An 18,603-nucleotide genomic window follows, 5' to 3' on the forward strand; every position below is an offset into this window, starting at 1 on the left:
TGATCTTACACTTGCAGAGTGTGAGAATCAAATCTCCAATGGCTTCACCATTGGCCTTACTGACACAACTAAGTTTGCCAGTAAACTGTTTCTGCTTCCTTCAATCCAGCTATTGGAGAGGAAAGAGGAAGATAAGACTAACTCTGAAGTATAAAGCTTGTTGGGGACGTTGCTCCTAAACCCAGATTACCTAAAAGGAAAATGTAAACTTCCAGAGAATTAATGACACCTAATTAATGACACCTGTAATTAAATAATCCAGCAGGCCTGTCTAAACCAACCAATGGCAACAGTAAATGTCATGACAAACAGTGTTGTTGCAAATTAACTGCAATGTTGAGGAAAATAACTGAAAACCACACAATGTCCCTTTAAATACCTTAAAAAGTTTCAGAGCTTCAGTCTGTAGAGCCTCTGATGGCAGAGTGGTGAGGGATGTGTGCAGCCCATCTTTACTGTAGCACAACATAGGATGTTTCCACAGAGGAGAATCTGAGGCAGCAGACAGGCAGAAACATGCAGTGTCAGAAAGAGAAGAAAGATAACAGTGTCCACATTGAAAAGGAGCCTTGCTGACATGGCAAAGCACCCGAGGAAGCAGCATTGCACTAGGTCACGTTTATCCTTGGTGCCACTTCAATGATTTCAGCAAAGCCTGCTATGACCAAACTGTCACCAGCAGCACCAGTCATCAGCAGAAACAAGCATATTCTCAATCCTGCCGTGTTAGAGCTTCTCATCAGCTGGACTCAGCTGAGAAACTGCTCAGCTGTGCGTTCAAACCAGAGACACAAACTCTGCCAGGGCAGCTGCCTGCAATGGGGATCTTTGTTAGTGAAAGTCACAATTCAACAGTAAGCAACATTCACGTATATGTCTAGGAATAGGTGAGTGTACAGGATAAGAGTGCTAAGTATGAATGGATGTGTTATTACATGTTTGAGAACATGGTGCATAAACATACATGAATGAGCAAGTATTAAAGATGAGGAGGAACAGATGAGCATGGATATATGTGTGAGGGTTTATATGTGCTGACAAAGGATGAGATGAGAAGGTAGGGGTGTGTGTGAGTGTGTTTAGAGGAAAAAGCATGCATTTGTATGGTCAAGATTCCCAGGAGAGGAAAATCAAGACCAACAATAACAGGAAAAATTAAAGCTCACAGGTCTTTATTTTAATTTGAATTAATGTTATGGATGCTTCAGATGCTTTGATAAATGATGTGACAATATGACGGACTTGTCTAGTTTCACTATAATGCCTGTATCCTCTCTGGAGATGTTCCTGTGCAACTAAGGGAGAAGGACATTATATCACGTGCTGTTCTACTAAAAATCCACTTTCCTCACCTTTGGCTGGATTAAGACCAGGAATTAAAATTACCCTTCCTTATGCTTTGCTACTACGGAAAAAAGCTTGTGGTTTCTACTTACCAGGGTCTCCCTCTGCATCCAATAGCTTTCCAATGAGTTGTTCATATGATGTGCCCACTGTGGCGTTACTGCTACCAGCCGCTACGGTCAGATGGTACAGCCAGGTATTCTAGGAGCAAGGATGAGAACAGTATGGGTCAATTCAGACCTTATTTTCTACAAAGAGGTTCAGTCTGTATGCCCGATTTGCTTTGCTGATACCAAAAAGACTCTTGCTCTCCAAAAAGACTGCCTTTTATACCTTCTCCTGTTTGGTACGAATGAGTAAGTATGTGGGACTCTGGTCCTGTGGGTGAATCACCAGTGTACAGTGGGATGAGAGAAGTCCTCCACCAGTAGCTTCATAATCTTCATCAGAGTCACAGGAACGGTCTACCTCTTCCACTCTGGACTCACGCATAGGCAGATGCCCTAGAGGACACTGTAAGAGGGGAAGCAAGTTAGACAAGTGTAGCTAATCTCCCCCTATGGACATGGAACATTGGGAAGGAAAACCAAGTTCAAAATGTTAGCAATTCTGTAAAATGTAAAGAATAAACTATGATTCAGTGTTTAACTGATATAATAATATAATCTTGCATTTGTATAGAATCTCTTCTATCGACTAAAGTACTCATAAAACTGTGTTACTACTTTTATTTTTCCTGGGAGTGAATCTACAGGTCAGAATGAGAATATGCAAATAAAAAGATTGTTTTTCCCATAAAGTACTGTTTTCATCCCATTACACTTGTCAGTTGTGTTTACATCATTGGTTCTGCAAGGCAGGATGTGTTTTCTGATGGTCAGTTGCTCAATATCTTGAGCCACTGTTTTCCAATCCTGCACAAACTTTCTGCTTTCTACATTACATAAATAGGTAGATTCAGACAAACAGGATATCTGCTGTACTAACTCGGGAGGTCGATCCCAAGTATGAGTCACTGTATTCCTTAATATTCTAAAACTTGAGTTTTGACATCACCAAGACAAAGGAATGGACCGTTGAGCCAAAATTCCAGAAACAGAAGCACATTACACTGACTATATTGTTGTTGCTACTTATTTTCATGATAGTATGCAGAATATATCAGCTGATATATAAAAGTCTGTTCTAAAGGCTTCACAAAACCAAATGGAGAAAGTGAGAAACAAGATATACAGTGATCTGAGAAAGATCAGTCACTTGTCTTTTAAGTCTTTTGTCATTTTAGCTTTAAATATATATATATATTTAATTATATTTTTTTTTTTCTCTTTGTGGCACAGACACTATTAGAAGAGGAGAAGTACAACCAAGGAAGAGCTTGAAGCGTGAGACACAGAAGCAGTAAAAGCAAGGAAGCTTCATGAGAAATGGGAAAGGAGGGTTCAGGAACCAAAGGTGAAAAGGAATTACCTTATCTTCATTATTTCGATAGTAGTAGAAAGTTTTTCCAATCAGTGCACACCAGACCAGCTTAGAGTGACCGTGCTTGACCTATAAGGAGGACAAAGAAATACACGTTTTAAAATAAGCAGTGTTGCTGGAACAGTTTTCAAGGATTTCATCTTTCAATTCAACTCTCCCTTAAAAACTTGCATATGTTATTTGTTCTGCGCTAATATGAGCTCCTCTCCAGACATACAGGGCACCATTTCCAAAAGCAGATAAGTATATTCCACCTAAGTAGACGAGACATAGGTACTTATGGAAATGGGTCTACGATTTGGTGAAGTATTTTACTCATTCATAACAACTCATAATTTCATATCCTGAAATACAATATTAAGAATAATGTTTTTAAGATTATAAAAACAAATACTTTCATCTCAGCTGGAAAAGACCAGTCAAAGCATAGCCTAAGTAGTTGTTTCCTATTGCAGACAAACAAGCTTCAAATGCAGGCTGTGTTTAGCCATCTTTAGATGCTGACCAGAATTATATTAAAAAATTCATAGTAACATACTGTGCAAAACTAATCTATGGAAATGGCATAACACAAGAATTTTCAGCCATTGTACTCTGTACTAATGCGTATGCAGTCTGTTATGATGGAAATAAATGCCAACCTAGATCCATACAAGTAATTTCTTTGAAACTCTCCTGTATCATCAAGTTAAGATCAACCAAATGTGACATTTAACAGCATTTCCTTGTTTTTTGATTTGTTTTTTACCATGACATGCTGTGAATTCTGTTGAAGAAAAGCATACATAAGCTGGGTATTTGTTATAACTTACTATTTAACAAGTCAGTATCTCTCAGTAGCCTTGTTTGTCCCATTCCTTATAATTTATACAAATGTTCCTCTCTCTAAAATACAGAGATCTACTGCCACTTTTCTTTCTTTCCCCACTCTTCTAGGGAGTATTAATACACTCATTTCTTGTTGACATGTACTGAACAAACCAAGAAGATGGTACACTGTCAATACTGAACCAAACTGAATAAAGAAAGAAATCGTATTTTACCTTGGTGAGCCAACCTTTCACAGTAGGTTTGGCATCACTGTGAGGAACACCAACAGGACTGGTCACCTGCACTCTCAGGATACTCTGTAGGACATGAATCCATTCCTCCAGGATGTTGGGAGAGTCTGCTGTTAGGAAGTAAGTTCTCTTGTCTGTCATGAGCTGTAAAGAAAAGGAGTGAGGAAGTACAAGTCTGCAAACCTACAAATCTTTCTTGCAGCTGCTTGCAGTTTCATGATCCCATACAGATTTTTTTTCTTTTGGTGGTTCAGACGGGATTTTTTTGAGGTAAGAAAAAAGGTTCTAACCCTCAAAGCGAAAGTGAAAGAACTGAAACTCAAATGAATCAAGCTCTCAGGAGCTCTCTTGCTGTTTCTGTTGGAAAGTAAGTAGCTCACAGGTCAGGCCATGTGCCTTTCAGTCAGGGTATGAGAGAAACTTTCATGCTGCCTTTATAATGAAGTCTTCTAACAGTAATGACTTCAAACAGAACCAAGTGATGGGTTAACTTCTAATACTTTGGAAGTAAAATTATAATAGAAATCCAACACTTCAGATCCTCCAGACATGGAAAGTCAGGCTAGAGATCTTCTGAATCCTTCAGACAGAGGAGATCCTAGGTACTATCTGGTTTTAATTGTTATAAAAATCACTTTTCCTGCAGATTTCAAGCTCGCAGTCCTAACTGCAAAATGAAGGAAAGTGCTATGCTGTAAAACAATACAAAATACCTGGTGAGACCACACCTGGAATATTGTGTCCAGTTCTGGGCCTCTCAGTTCTAGAAGGACAGGGAACTGCTGGAGAGAGTCCAGCGCAGGGCAACAAAGATGATTAAGGGAGTGGAGCATCATCCTTATGAGAAAAGGCTGAGGGAGCTGGGGCTCTTTAGCTTGGAGGAGACTGAGGGGTGACCTTATTAATATTTACAAGTATATAAAGAGTGAGTGTCACGAGGATGGAGCCAGGCTCTTCTTGGTGACAGCCAATGGATGGACAAGGGGTAAGGGGTTCAAACTGGAACACAAGAGGTTCCACTTCAATTTGAGAAGAAACTTCTTCTCAGTAAGGGTATCAGAACACTGGAACAGGCTGCCCAGAGGGGTTGTGGAGTCTCCTACTCTGGAGATATTCAAAACTCGCCTGGACACATTCCTGTGTAACCTCATCTAAGTGTTCCTGCTCCGGCAGGGGCATTGGACTAGATGATCTTTTGAGGTTCCTTCCAATCCCTAACATTCTGTGATTCTGTGTGAAAATAAATGAGAAGTTTTTTCAGTTTCAAAAAGCTGGAATTTAGCTGTTTCCCCACTATTTATTAAACTAACTGCTTCACTTGTGCCAGGAAAGACAGGGGCCAGAAGCTAGCTCATTCAGTTGAGACATACAGTATCATTCAGCCTGAAATAAGTGCGTGATTATCTGCAGGATGAAAAAGCAACGCTCACCTGGAATGTTTGAGACCCTTCACCTCTGACAATTTGACATGAAGAATTCAGCTCCATCTGCCCTTGTGGCTTGTGGATAACGTCACTCTGAGGCATGAAAAGCAAACAGCTTTTTCAGTATGAAAAAAAATTCAGATAAGTCTTAGAGTATTTAAATACAGCATAATATGCATGTGCAGGTTGGAGTCTGCATCCATGAGCTGAGAAGGAGAGATGAAGGTTGCAGGGTTGAATATGAGAGTGCGATCCCATTGAAATGATGAAGCAAAAGTCTCCTCAATAGTGGCAGACAATATAATAGGGGTAATGGCGATGAATACTGTCTTCTGAAGTTCAGACTGGACATTAGGAAAAAACAAAACAAACCCGTTCTCACTGGGAAGGCAATACAACACCAAACAGGTACCCAGATGGGGGCTGAATTTCCACCTTTGGAAGTTTTCAAGATTCAGCTAAAGCCATGAGCAGTTTGATCTATACCTGGTGAAAGTCGCTCTTCAATGTGTCAGTTGGACCAGGGTCTTCCAGAAGTCCCTTCTAACCAACAGTCTAAATTCTGCATATTTATGAAATTATTTTTTATATATAATACATATGTATAATTTGCTTGTGAATTCTCATTTCTTACCAGAAATAAAGATGCATTGTGCCCTAAAGGTGTATTTTTTTTCATGTCAGAATATGACAACTGCAAAAAAATGGAAAATAAGTCTTCTCAATATTCCTGACTTGTAAGCAAAGATGTGTATATACACAGAAATACTGTGTAATTATGCAGGTATGGAGGAAATTGCTGTGTCCAGAAGAAAAATGTATGGAAGGTTAATATCTCTAAATATAATATAATTGTCTGTAATGCAGCTAAGTACAGCAGAATACCGAAGGTCAACAATACATGTATTTTATTGTATACACAAATTTCAAATGCACACTGCTAGAATTTTGGAAATAACTTTGAAACAGCTGCGAATTATAAAAAATATTTGGAAAGGTTTTTAATACACAAACATGTTCTCTCAATATTGTTTCATTGAGCATTGCAAGACAGCATTTTGCACGAAAGCAAGCTTATTTTCAATTTTACCTTAGTTTTCTAATATTTCATGTCCATGTAGGAGGATGAAAAATGAAAGAATCCAGCTTTTGTTCGCCTGAAAGTTGTAGTTTTCCTCAGAGCCCCATATACTGACTGATGAGCATGTATCTGTGCCCTCCTGGTATTGTAATTTATTTTCCCTTTATTTCCAACTTAAACATGACCACAGCTGGGCCACAGTATGCCTTCTGCTTTTCATCATCTGTACGAAATTAACCAGTAGGTGTCAAGCTTCTGTCATGAACAAACTTTGATCACCTGGAAAGTGCCACCATAAGGAGCCTGCCTGCCTAAGAAGAGACCCGTGGTTGAACATCTGAGTCAGACATAAAGCTCTTTGGCAGGACATTTTTAGGGAAGCTTCTCCATGGCTGCCGACTCTGCCAGTGGTATCAGCCTGATATCAGTTCTGCAGCCTTCCCCTGTGCCTCCACACAGGAGTAAATCCACCCCAGTGACTCACCGGAGACTTGTAGTACATGATTTGTCTGTTTCTTAGAACAAACCATCGTCTCTTCCACATCTTCACCTGGCTGCCCATTTTCAGCAAGTAACCTGATTTCTCCATGGGTTCCTGGAGGGCAAAAAGAAAAGGTGAGAGGAGATTTTATTGTACCTCTCAAAATACAAATGAAAGAGTACTGAAATCAAGCTCAGACATTCACTGCATCTCCTTCATTTTCTGCTTTACTCTGCCTGATGGGAGTAGCAGGCATCCAAGGTCAGCTCTCTCTGGTCAACTTGCAGAGAGTCCTGGACTGTCTGTGTAGCTGCAAATACCACATTATGTTATTTTATTAAAGAAGGCATCTGAGGATCATTTCACTAATTGTTTGATGCACTGAAAACTTATTTGTCTTCCTACCGCAGCAGTGATTTTTCCGAATAAAAGTGAAGGCTGGCTCTTAGCCCTGATTTGACTTCAGTTTCTTGTCTCCTTGATCTCTTACATTCAAGAGTACTGAACTTAGTGCTCCTCACGTTTGAGGTTTTTTCCTAGGCCAAAATATTCTACCCTTTCTCCTTCCTTCCTCTGAATTTCCAGACTTGTTTTGTCACAAAAGTTTAAGGCCATCATTAAAGTAGAATACAACTATAAGAAACTAGTACAGGTCATCAGGAAAGATGCTTGATGCTTATACTTATATAAGCCCTTGATGCTTATACTTTTATCTAACCACATAATAGAAATTGCACCTTCTTCTGAAGCATCAGATAGTGCCTTTGCATACAAACCAGCCAGGCCAACAGCCCAGTCTATTAGAGCATCAGTTTGCAGGGGATAAACTCAGTATATCGCAGTTATGCTTTTTCAAGGCCGAGGCTCTGTGTCCCTTCACAACTGTGAGGCAGCAAGACTTACAGTGCAGATTCCACCATCAGCGGAATAGGAAGATGTTCGCTGTAGCTTATGTTCTGGCTCTGAATAGTCACCATCCAAGGAGTAGGCATCAGGAGGGATGGCATAGTCACTCTCAGAACTCAGTGAAGACATAGATACCCCTGCTCAAAATAAAGGGAAGAATGAGAATCATGGCTAGACAGAAGCATGCACTGAATACTGCACACTCTGAAAAAGTTTTTGAGTTCACCATTAAGGCTTCTGTTCAAGAACAGATCAGATATCAGGAACTCAAAGCTCACTAACCAAACTTCCGTGAGGTTTTTTTTTTTTTTTTCTCCTAGGAAGACAAGTAGTGAGACTGATACTGACAGTGAAATAAATTTGTTATGGAATAAAAAGAGATTAAAATGCTTTAAATAAATAAATAAAACAGACTTGTTAACTAAATCACAGACAAACTGTTTTCAGCTTGGAAACAATCAATCATAAAGCCTCGAGCTCCTCTCATTCAAACTAAAGAAAAGGCTTCCTCATCAGCAATGGGGCTTTGCTTTCTGTGAATCTTCCACCACTGGTCCATGGCAATGTACAGACACATCATAACAGAAGTGAAGACTACATGAAATGGGATTCTATTTTATTGACTACCATTTGTAAGGAAATTTCCACTCAAGGATCCAGTTTAACCTTCCCAGCAGTCAAGAAAGATTGTCCTAGCTAGGACCCAAATTACCCAATGCCTCTTGGAAATATGAAGGATTTGCTTACTGGTCAAGAAATTATCAAAGGTAGAAACCATTTTCAGCATGTCAGTACTAGCTTACTTACAAGGAGAAATCATAGAAAAGGTATGGACGTGTTCACCAGGTATATGACGAATTTGGGACATCAATCCTTCCCACAGTCTTAGCTTAGCAATTGCCTGGATGGAAATCTATTAGCAGTAAAATCCCACCTAAGCGAACAGGTTTCTGTCGAGTAGCTGTTATGTCTGCACACATTCTGGGAGAACTCCTTATTAGCATCACCGAGGCTGAGCGTTCACCTGTCACTGATGATGCTGTTCAGGACATCTTGCTTGACTCCTGAGGACAGAGTTCATGCTGCTCAGTAGCAACACTCCCACTTTACCTCTCTTCACTGCACGAGGACTGCCTGGCATGCTGGCTTTCCTGTTCTCAGATCCAGCAGTAGAAGTCCTGAAGCTGGCATGGGAGCTGCAGTCATCATCAGAGCCTGAAGACTCATCTAAGAAAGGCACGTTGCTGATCTGTGTGGCTTTCTGGAAAACAGACTTGGATGGTCAGCATGTAAGGGAGGAGTTTCCCCAGGACAATCCCTGCTCAATAAGGAAACAGAGCAATTGACACAGACCCTTCACTCTCTCACTGCCTTGCCCACTGCAGTCCCCAGGGCTCCTCATTTCTTCCCTTTCTGGTCTGAGAACTTCCAAACTGGACTATCTAGTCTGATCTGTTTGGGTCTCCTCTGGTTACACCCTCCTACTGTTTCACAAGCCCCATGCTTCCTCATAAGCTCTCAAGAGCCTTCTTCCATTTCATTCTCTCGGCTATAGCCACTATTACCCCTAGATTTCTAGTCTCATAGTGCACACTGCAGCTTCCTCGCTTCCTCCTTGCAACTTCTGCAATGTTCTGTATTCCTAAATACATTTATCATCTGCTACTCCTTCTGCATTCTTCTGGTGTCTAGTACTTCCCGGCATTCTCTAATGTTCTTTGCTTCACTGCACAGCTTCATCCCATTCTCTCTCAAATTACTGGCAGCCCTAGACCATGCTTTTCATAAGAAGAAAAGTGAGGTATCTCCTTACCCCCTTCAGCGTAGTGTAGACTGGCACTGTGACATTTCTGTAGATGAGACAGGTAAATGGCCGAGAAGTTGAACATGAGAAACTGGAAACTGGAAAAATTCAAAGAGACAGCAAGAGTTCAAATAATGCAAACTGGTGAACATGAGGAGGTTTTAACAGAGAGGTACCTGTATGCATGTAAGAACTTATGTAGTCTCTTGGAACATCAAATAATGGAGGACTGCCATCCCAGACAGTTTGGCTTCAGAAAGGCCAGGGGATGTATTATTAGCTACATACAACTCCAAGACAGCTGCAACACTCCCTCCATTTAGCCTGTGACATCTTGTCCACCCTGTGCTCCCCATGGTACAATGACAATCCAGTGTGCCACGTCCAAACAGGTAGAAGCCATTACAGGGGAAGGTGATGGTGAATCACAGACTAAAAGCAGGGTACAGACATGCAGAGGCAGAACAGCATCAGTGGAAGAGAGGAAGGAGATAATGGAGTCCCTGAAGATGTCACTGAATATGAGGGCTCAAACAGCCCAGCACCAAACATCCCTGAGATCAGATATATCCTCCTTCCCTCCTTTATTTATCATGGCTATCTGCAAAATCAAATCTACTTTGAAAACGGGAAAAAAAATGAAGAAATGTGAATAGCCAGAAGCTCAGGTCCCATACTATCACTGTAAACTCCCTCAAAGGTTGGATCTTGTCTAGAACTTACAGCAGTTGGAAGTATCATTCACTGCGCCCACCTCAGACAACCTCATGCCAGACTTGGCCACAGCATAGATTCGACTCTCCTGAAACAATAATACCATGAACAACAATAGTCAGACAAAAACATGATTCCTGCAAAAATAAATGCTCGTGTCACAGAATCACAACACAATCACAGCTTTGGGCAGGAAGAAAGTGCTTCCTAAGAAAGACTCCTCTGTTATGCCAGATGTTGGATCAATGACCATTAGTGGAAATGTGTATCTGTGTGCAATTCCCTGAATCACAACAGGCATGGCTTATAAATATAAATGTTACTGAGATTACATCCACAGACTGGAACCCCTACATGCAATTATCAATAAACCACTATATCACAGCTTGGAAAAAGCTGGGTTTTTTCCATTTCATCAGCAATGTATTAAAAAGAATCAAGAACAGCCCTAAAACAGGACAGCTTATTCAGTCACCAACTGCAAAAGATTCCTATTCTCTGATAAGGGAATGAAAGAAATGCCTGGAATGATCCCGATAAGCTGGTGTCTCAGTTACAACAACATATGGAGCCTCCAGTTCAAAGGATTTCCAAGCGCTTCACAAATTGATAAAAATTCCAAGGGGAGAACTCAAATCTGAAACTAAATGCAATGTTATGACTAAGGCATCAACCAGTCTAAAATGGATACAAATCAAAACTAGGAATCCTCTTGCTGCTCCTTGAAGCATACAACCAATCACTATCAGATAACACACATACTACATATATATGAGAGTACCTAAGACTGCAGAGTCAAGTACACCAAAACCAGAAACAACAGAATTCATATTTCTGTATGTATATGCATCGTGATTTAGTCTCTAATGAAATGTTATGTACCTTTTTTTCCCCAGTCACCTCCTAATTAGGGCAGATAATGGACATATCTTACTGATTAAGCTGCTATTTAATATTCTATTCATGCTTTAATTCATTCTATTCATACTTAAATTTGCCTTACTCGGATACACTTACTTGACTCTGGTCTGAAGAAAAAAGAATGGATTTTTTCCTGTGGTGTTCCTGACTATAATACTGCAATGTTTCATAAACATTATCAAAAAATTTTACTAAAACCCTGGGAGGGACATTAATGGGTGCTTTTGCTATTTTCCAGAAGAGGAATGCAAACATATGTTCTTTGAAGTACCTAATAACTTTGGAGTGCCCATTTCAACAGGTCAGAAGACCTGACTTTGAGAATTTAGCATCATATAACATTGTTTGTAACTACAACAACTGAATACAGTTGCGGTAAAGAAGCGCTCATTGTTTCTCTAATCAAATTTACTTGTCAAACTCAAGTTAGGTATTCAGAAGGTGTATGTGGAGCTGACAATCACCTGCAAAAAATTTAGCTTAAGTGCCTAGAAGAACCTTACATGGGAACTCTAGATCAGAGAAAGGAATAATAGCCAATTATTCTAAGCTATTTCCCTTGTTTCAAGTGAGTACACTGTTCACGACACCATTCTGACTTCTGTAGCAAATAAAACAGACATCTTGAAAACTGCAGATTCTTTTACTACACTATCCAGCTTCACATCGAGCACAGTTCCATATTATGGACTGAATGCAAATAGATTATTTTTGAAAAATGGCTGTGATTATACTGGGGTTTAAATTGGTATCATAAAGGACACAGCCAAAGATCACAAATAATGTCAAGTTTTCATAGAACAAAATTATAAAACATAAGGATTAACAATAAGTGCTTGACTTCACCCCTTCAATAAACCACTTAGTTGCCTATGCTTTTAAAAAAGCAAAAGAAAATAATGGAACTATCCCTTTCGATACTACATTGATTTCCATCAAGAAGTAACTGAAAGTGATAATAACAGACTTCTCTGTCATGTAAAGTAAGCAATAGGACATGTATATTCACTTTACCAATGGTTTTCACAAAATTTTCCTGATGGCAGAAGTATACCATGAGACAGGAATGCTGAGTTCTAATCCATGTATCTATTTCTGCATTCACAGCTTTTTCTGACCTTGAAACTATTTGGTCTGGTCCATTAACTTGCATTTATAACTCATTTTTCTATCTTAAACACATGACAACTGAACAAAGGATTAACTTTTGATGACTCATAAGCATAAAATACAATGCAGCACCTCTTGACTTTCTTTTTATTCCTATGTTTCTTGAGTAATATTTTCTTTCACAGATTTTTTTCCTTCAAAAGATAAAAGAAGAAAAAAAAAATTTGTCATTAGAATGAGCACATCCCACGATCTGGAACTGTCAGACTAGGTGGTTCAGAAATGTGACTGATGTCCACAGGAAACAACTGCTTGAGACCAAGAACTGTTGTAACCTAACTACTGGGTGCTACTCAAAGATAAACACCATCTCTCAGGCGGTTGTCTTTGCATTTCTTACCCATGATGGGAATCTGTGCAGTGGTGGTGTGGGTGGTTTACTTCCTGCGTCAAGAACACCAGCCTCCAAACTCATAGCTTCTCTTTGCCCTGCAGATAAGTGGTTGATTTCCTCACACACTCCAGCTTCTTTCTTCACCAGACCATGTTCTGTCTCCATCTTCTCCAGTACTCCATCATCATCAATGTCTGTCTCCTTCACTTGCCCATGGCAGACTGGAGAGTCTGTTACAGGCTGGAAGGTGCTAGCTTCTAAGCTCATTACGTGGTGGAAAGAATCAGCCCCTGGCTGTGGTTGGCTGTAATGTCTCTTGGCTAGCTGGATACTGTCTCTTGGTGTATTAGTTCGTATTTTTGGAAAGGTCATACTACTGCCAAGACTGCATTCCCTCCCCGGACAGAAGGAATGGGTTGTAACAGCTGATGTTGACACAACCAAGGGTGGTTCAGCAGTCTGGAGACGGCTCTCAAGCATGCTGATTATTTCTCCAGAAGAAGAGGAGTCCAGCTGGTGGGAGCGGAACCTGGCACACAGATCATCAGAGAAGCGGGTGCCATCCAAAGCCACGTGTTGCAAGGTGCTCACAGTGCTATGTTTTCCTTCCAAAGATGACTGGAAAGTCAAAGCCTCAAGGATTCTTGTGGCCTCAGCTGGAGGGTCCAGTGGTGTGGGATCAGAGCACCCTAACCTGTGTTCAGAACTTACATGTGGGAATATATCTTTCTCTGTGGAGAGATTCCATCTCGATGGGTCAGACATGAGCTTCAGCGTGCTCTGGGAAAGCAGAGATTTATCCTCTTCATCCTCAGTAAAGGTGTCATTGGCAAGGACTATGTTTGCTGTAGAGAGGACATGTTTAGTAGATCCTGTCTGACACACCTGTCTGAAACCAGGTGCAAAGAGCACAGATTTCTGGTCTATATTCTCAGCAAAAGAGGCCTGTGATGCTCTGGACTTCAGAAAATTACAGCTCCAAAGAGATTCAAAAGGAGGAATGCTGGTCATATCTACGACAGAAGAGAACACATGGTTAGGGCATTCAAATACTTTACTGTCTAAAATGTTACTGGCTAGTGTAAGTTGTACATGTCAGTTGTATTTCAATAGCACCCTGGCCTGGTTAGGTCTATACAGAATGGAAAGGAGACGGTTGGGCACAGGTATAACAGAAGTGCTCTATATTTATAATTGGGAATAGTACAGAAAATGTTAATAGGAAATTATTAATTGCTGTTTCTTACAAAAGTGGAATTAAGGGCTGCCTAACAAAATTATCAGGTAGCATGTTTGAAACTTACAGAAGGAAGAGGGGTAGGGTTCAAACAAAAAAGGAAATAGGATGCTGTGGTGTCTAAAATATAGGACAGAAAAAGTAATTTATCAGTGGTAAAAATAACAGTTTACACAGAAGTTCTATCTTAGGAACTTCCTACAACTGACAGCAGAAGCAGGAAGAGTACATGAAGAGAAGGACACCTCTACTTGCAATATTTTCTACACTCTTTCCTGAAACATCCACAGCCAACCAGGAGACAGGATACTGGAGACCTAGGCAAGCTTTCAGTCTACCTCGATATAGCAGTTTTTACTCTTACCTATCCACAATTATGTCTCTTCTCTTACAACAGCCATGAGAAGGAAGTACACCTATCCACACCAGGCTTTGTCAAAAACCATCTAAGTGTCCAGAAAATTGCTTAGTGTGGCTTTTGACTTCAATGGACCTACAGCGATTTAAGACAAATAGACTAGTATGGTTCTTCCCATTCCTAGATGAGGCTTCCAGCATACATATGGAAACCTTCTTCACTATCACACCAATCAGTGAGGTTATCCTCTTTTTAAGAATTTTCCTAAAGCTTTTTGCTAACCTTTTGTGCTATATTAACCAGCAGTGCTTTTTGTCAACAAGTTTTCTAACAGTTACTTACATGCTTTTGGTGTAAAAACTTCCTTTTCTTTGTTTATTTTTTCTCTGCCCCTTCAGTTGCTATATGAGAAGATGACACAAAAGACAGATCCTAGATTGCCTCCATTGTTCTTTGTCTATTTAGTACCTATGCTTTAGAATTCTTCTTTCTTCCTTTCCACACTTACTAGATTTGAAGACTATCTCGCTTCTACAGGTTCTGCTGAATAGCAGCTTTAGGGTATAAGAAAGTACGGATAAAACTTAAAATGGCAGAGGATGTTACTTCACTTTATGATTTTGACTGACCTCGGCATTTATATTGGCTGACTGAAAAGAATCAAGTCATAAGATGCTTTGGAAATTGCATAAATATGGGTGAGTGTGACTCTGCATAGCTATCACTGAAAATGCTGCCTGAACACTAAACTGGACAGGCATTGCTTAACCACTAATGGTATTTGCGAGGAAGGAGAAACAAACTGAAGACACAAAGTACAGAGGGAAGGGCAAACAGCAGAATAAATCACTGTTGATTGTGGAGAGGTGGAATCCTGCTTTTGGAAACATAGCTGAGAAAAAGACAACCATGAGAGCTTGACCTTGGCACTTGAGTCACAAGGAACTGAATGCTAACAAAGCTATTCCTAACATGTAATGCTGGCACACATTTTCCCCTGCCTCAGGGGTAAATCATTAGCATAGACCGAAAAGATGCCATTCATTTTAAATATTATTGAGGTTTCTTGCGGCTTCCTGCATGTGATGGGAGGTGAAGCAGAGGAAGCTGTTACTATCAGCATGGCAAGAAAGAAGAGATTTGTCTTTCTGCAGAGGCCTCTGAATTCAGCCTGGCACAGCGAGACTAGTGGGGGACATGAGGAGAGGGCAGAGCTGTTTACTGCCCAGAGAGTCAGGATCCAGGGAACACTTAATACCAGATTATTAACGCAGCTTACCAGCCATTCTCTTTTTGCAAACAGCCAGAGCCAGAGGGGATGAGAAAAACCCAGTCATAAAGCATTTATCTAGAAACATGGTGGGATTTAGAAGGAATTTTGCCCTATTCCCTTGCTGTGGAGTGATAGGAATGCCAGAAAGACTTCTGCAGGAAAGAAATGCCTCCTGCCTTCATGCCCAGTGAAGTTCTGGAAACCGGCTCAGCTTATTGTGACCAAACCACACTCATTAAAAAAACAGGAAGAAAATGGTTAAGAGAGAATTTCCACTTCAAAATGTATTGCAATGAAAGGTGCTGATTTTAAGCCCTGGAGGCTGAAGTTCTCTACCTGTCCACGAAACAAGAACTGCAAAAAGCACAAGCGCCGTAAGCAGCTTTCTGCAACCCAACCTGATGGCGCAGAGGAACCCAGCCTCTAAAGCCAGACCAGGCAGCCGTTCCTTGGCCCATACAGCCCCAGTTACTCAGCTCACGTGCCAGCAGAGGTTCTGTGGGGATAAGAATAATTTGTGTGTGGAGGTAAAGTGAAATACCTCAGAGACTCCTGCACCACTGAGGTGAATAGAGAGCTTTGCTATGTATTTCAATGACTGCTTTTAATTCAGGAGCTCAGTGGCTTATTTTAATGACAAAAGCAGACTCTAGAAAAAAACGTGTCTGTGTTCAGTCCCTGGTGGGAAACCAATTAAAGGTTGAAGGCAGATAAGTAATGCTATTCCCATCTTAAAAATGGACCCACTGAGGAACAGAGCAATTCTACTGCTTGCTCACTGTCACAAGCACTAATTTCTAACAAAGTTAAAAATACAACCCAGGAATGCTGACTTCCACTCTCTAAGTGGTTACTAGGCTACAATGCCAGGTGAACACATTTACCTTGCAATGTATCCTGAAGGGCTTCAATTTGCTCCGTCAGTCTCTGATTACAGTTTTTCAGGTGGTAATTTTCTAGCTCAAGCTATGAAACAACAATAATAAAAACTGAAAAATAATGCAAAACTGTGTGCATGTGTGTTCCACTATACAGAACATGTCTTAATCTTTATTACATTGAAGTGTCTGAACAGAAAAAGAGGATGGGTGAGCCTACCAGTCACCCTGAAATCCTCCTCCTCAGCAGCTCCACTGGATAACCCACTTTGCTGTGCTTTCTCAAATAGTCTTTGTATATACTATTTGCACTTCTCAAATACATCTTCCTTCCTTGCTATTGTTTCTAATTTGCTCTTGCTCCAGAAACAACTGTCATGAAAGAGATAATTAAAAAAACTATTACCCAGGAGGAGCATGTTTTCCTCCTCTCACCCCATATGTGGTTATAAGGAGATCCCCTGGATCCAGGAGACCAAAAGAAGAAACAAACAAACAAATCAACCCCAACCATTAAGAATGCATTTACATTTGCAATTAGTGCACAAGTGATTCTTTGCAAATGTGCCTCATGTCTTTGCTTGAAGTGACTCAGGATACATTCTTAAACACTGCAATGGTGCACCCAAAAAGTCTTCCCTCTTGATGGAATCAGAGTTGAAATTGCACCCATGATGCTGTCCAGAGCGACACATTTGCAACACAGATGCAAAGTCCTTCAGTTAGCAGTGATCCACTTGCCCGTGGTATGCACCTAGAATCAGCATCTGGCACAAACCTCCTTGCCACTAAAGCCACAATGTCATTGTATGGTCCTGGATTCACCACAGGTCACACCAAGTCAACCCCTGTGCTTCCTCCTTTGTGCTGCACCAGTCATGAACGTAGATGCACCTTAAGTTATCTCATACAGGAAAATGAAAGAAAAGCAGCACGGCAGCTCAGTAAATTGTCTAGGCAATCTAATGAGATTACAAAGTCACATCGTAACACAATTAGTGTCCACAAAGACTGGTTCTTTCAGCTCAAAAAAATTCCATTTCTGGCATAAACCTGGAAATATATGGCTTTAACTTGGAATAAAAGGGAAAGACCAGATAGAACCATTCCTTGTTGTAAACTGTTACTGCACCTTTAAAACTGTGTGCTGACCCACTGCTATCTTTCAGGTTTTCTAGGGGGTTATTGAATTAGGCCCAGATAGAGGCATAAGTCCACAGAATGGGTAGGAGGGAGAAGTTAGACATGAGAAAATGCTGGGCAGTACGAAAATGGTGTTAGTCAGACATGGCAAATTATGGAAGAGCAAAGGATATATGTTTGTGTCACAGCTGCCTTGTCAGAAAAAGGGACAGAAACTGCACCCAAAGAAAAAAGGGAGAGGCAGAGGAAAGCTAGGTGGAAGCTGCTTGTCAGTAGTAAGTCTTCTTCAGAGACTGCTTTTGGGCATTAGTGACTTCACAGTCACTTATAGTTTGCCCAAAGCAGTAAATAGCCCTCAGTAGAGAGGGACGACCCCAGCTCTGCAACGAAGCGTGTGTAGGATCAAACAAGCAAAAAACCTCTGTGGCTGACTGACTGTCCTCAGACTATCGTACTACATAGGAGTCCACTGGCAAGGCCGCGCTGAACCCAGTCATAGGTCTTGAAACCTGGTAGCAAGCTAAAGACTCACCTCTCTCAGCTTAAATGTTACCCACTCCTTGATCTTGGCAGCTTTCTCTTGAACAATTTTGGCTTCCTCAGTCCTCAGCTGTTTCTGTGCCAAAAAAGAGGTGAGATGCATTAGGAGAGTATAACTAACTGTTCTCACTAAGTTACTGCATCAGGAGTGACTTAAACATTGAAGCTCCCATTCCAGAGGTAAGATTCAAGACTTCTATTTGAATGCTATTATTTAGCTGACATCTAAAAAAAATTAAGCTCTAAGTTGTCTTACATGATCACTGGAGTCAAATTCAGAGGGTTGTTTCAAGACTGTTGTAGAATAGCAAAATCCAGTTCAGGTAATGATTGCCCACCTATCGCAGTTTCTTTTGAGTAGAGTCTGCAACTTTTCCCATTTTAGATGTTTTTGTAATGTTTTGCAATGTTGCTGTTTGCTATTGAACATCTGTAGTGTTCCCCTAGCTTCC

The 18,603-nt window shown here is 40.6% G+C and overlaps 1 protein-coding gene across 4 annotated transcripts in view; it reads right to left on the reverse strand.

Annotated features, from left to right (window-relative positions):
* PLEKHH1 (pleckstrin homology, MyTH4 and FERM domain containing H1) overlaps positions 1–18,603 on the reverse strand; it is a 53,587-nt gene that overhangs the window by 17,617 nt on the left and 17,367 nt on the right. For 3 of the 4 annotated variants that reach the window (XM_005502278.4, XM_065064345.1, XM_065064346.1), the window contains exons 5-18: positions 18,144–18,227; positions 16,475–16,556; positions 12,729–13,735; positions 10,307–10,385; positions 9,593–9,681; positions 8,890–9,040; positions 7,777–7,916; positions 6,877–6,987; positions 5,318–5,404; positions 3,870–4,031; positions 2,815–2,895; positions 1,678–1,857; positions 1,437–1,545; positions 380–492 (exon numbers count right to left, since the gene is read on the reverse strand). In XM_005502278.4, coding sequence (XP_005502335.3) covers positions 380–492; positions 1,437–1,545; positions 1,678–1,857; positions 2,815–2,895; positions 3,870–4,031; positions 5,318–5,404; positions 6,877–6,987; positions 7,777–7,916; positions 8,890–9,040; positions 9,593–9,681; positions 10,307–10,385; positions 12,729–13,735; positions 16,475–16,556; positions 18,144–18,227 — 2,475 coding nt within the window. The remainder of the gene's footprint in view (positions 1–379; positions 493–1,436; positions 1,546–1,677; positions 1,858–2,814; positions 2,896–3,869; positions 4,032–5,317; positions 5,405–6,876; positions 6,988–7,776; positions 7,917–8,889; positions 9,041–9,592; positions 9,682–10,306; positions 10,386–12,728; positions 13,736–16,474; positions 16,557–18,143; positions 18,228–18,603) is intronic. The other variant, XM_065064348.1, reaches the window with a different exon arrangement.

Source organism: Columba livia, chromosome 5, assembly GCF_036013475.1.
Source record: "Columba livia isolate bColLiv1 breed racing homer chromosome 5, bColLiv1.pat.W.v2, whole genome shotgun sequence".
Taxonomy (NCBI): domain Eukaryota; kingdom Metazoa; phylum Chordata; class Aves; order Columbiformes; family Columbidae; genus Columba; species Columba livia.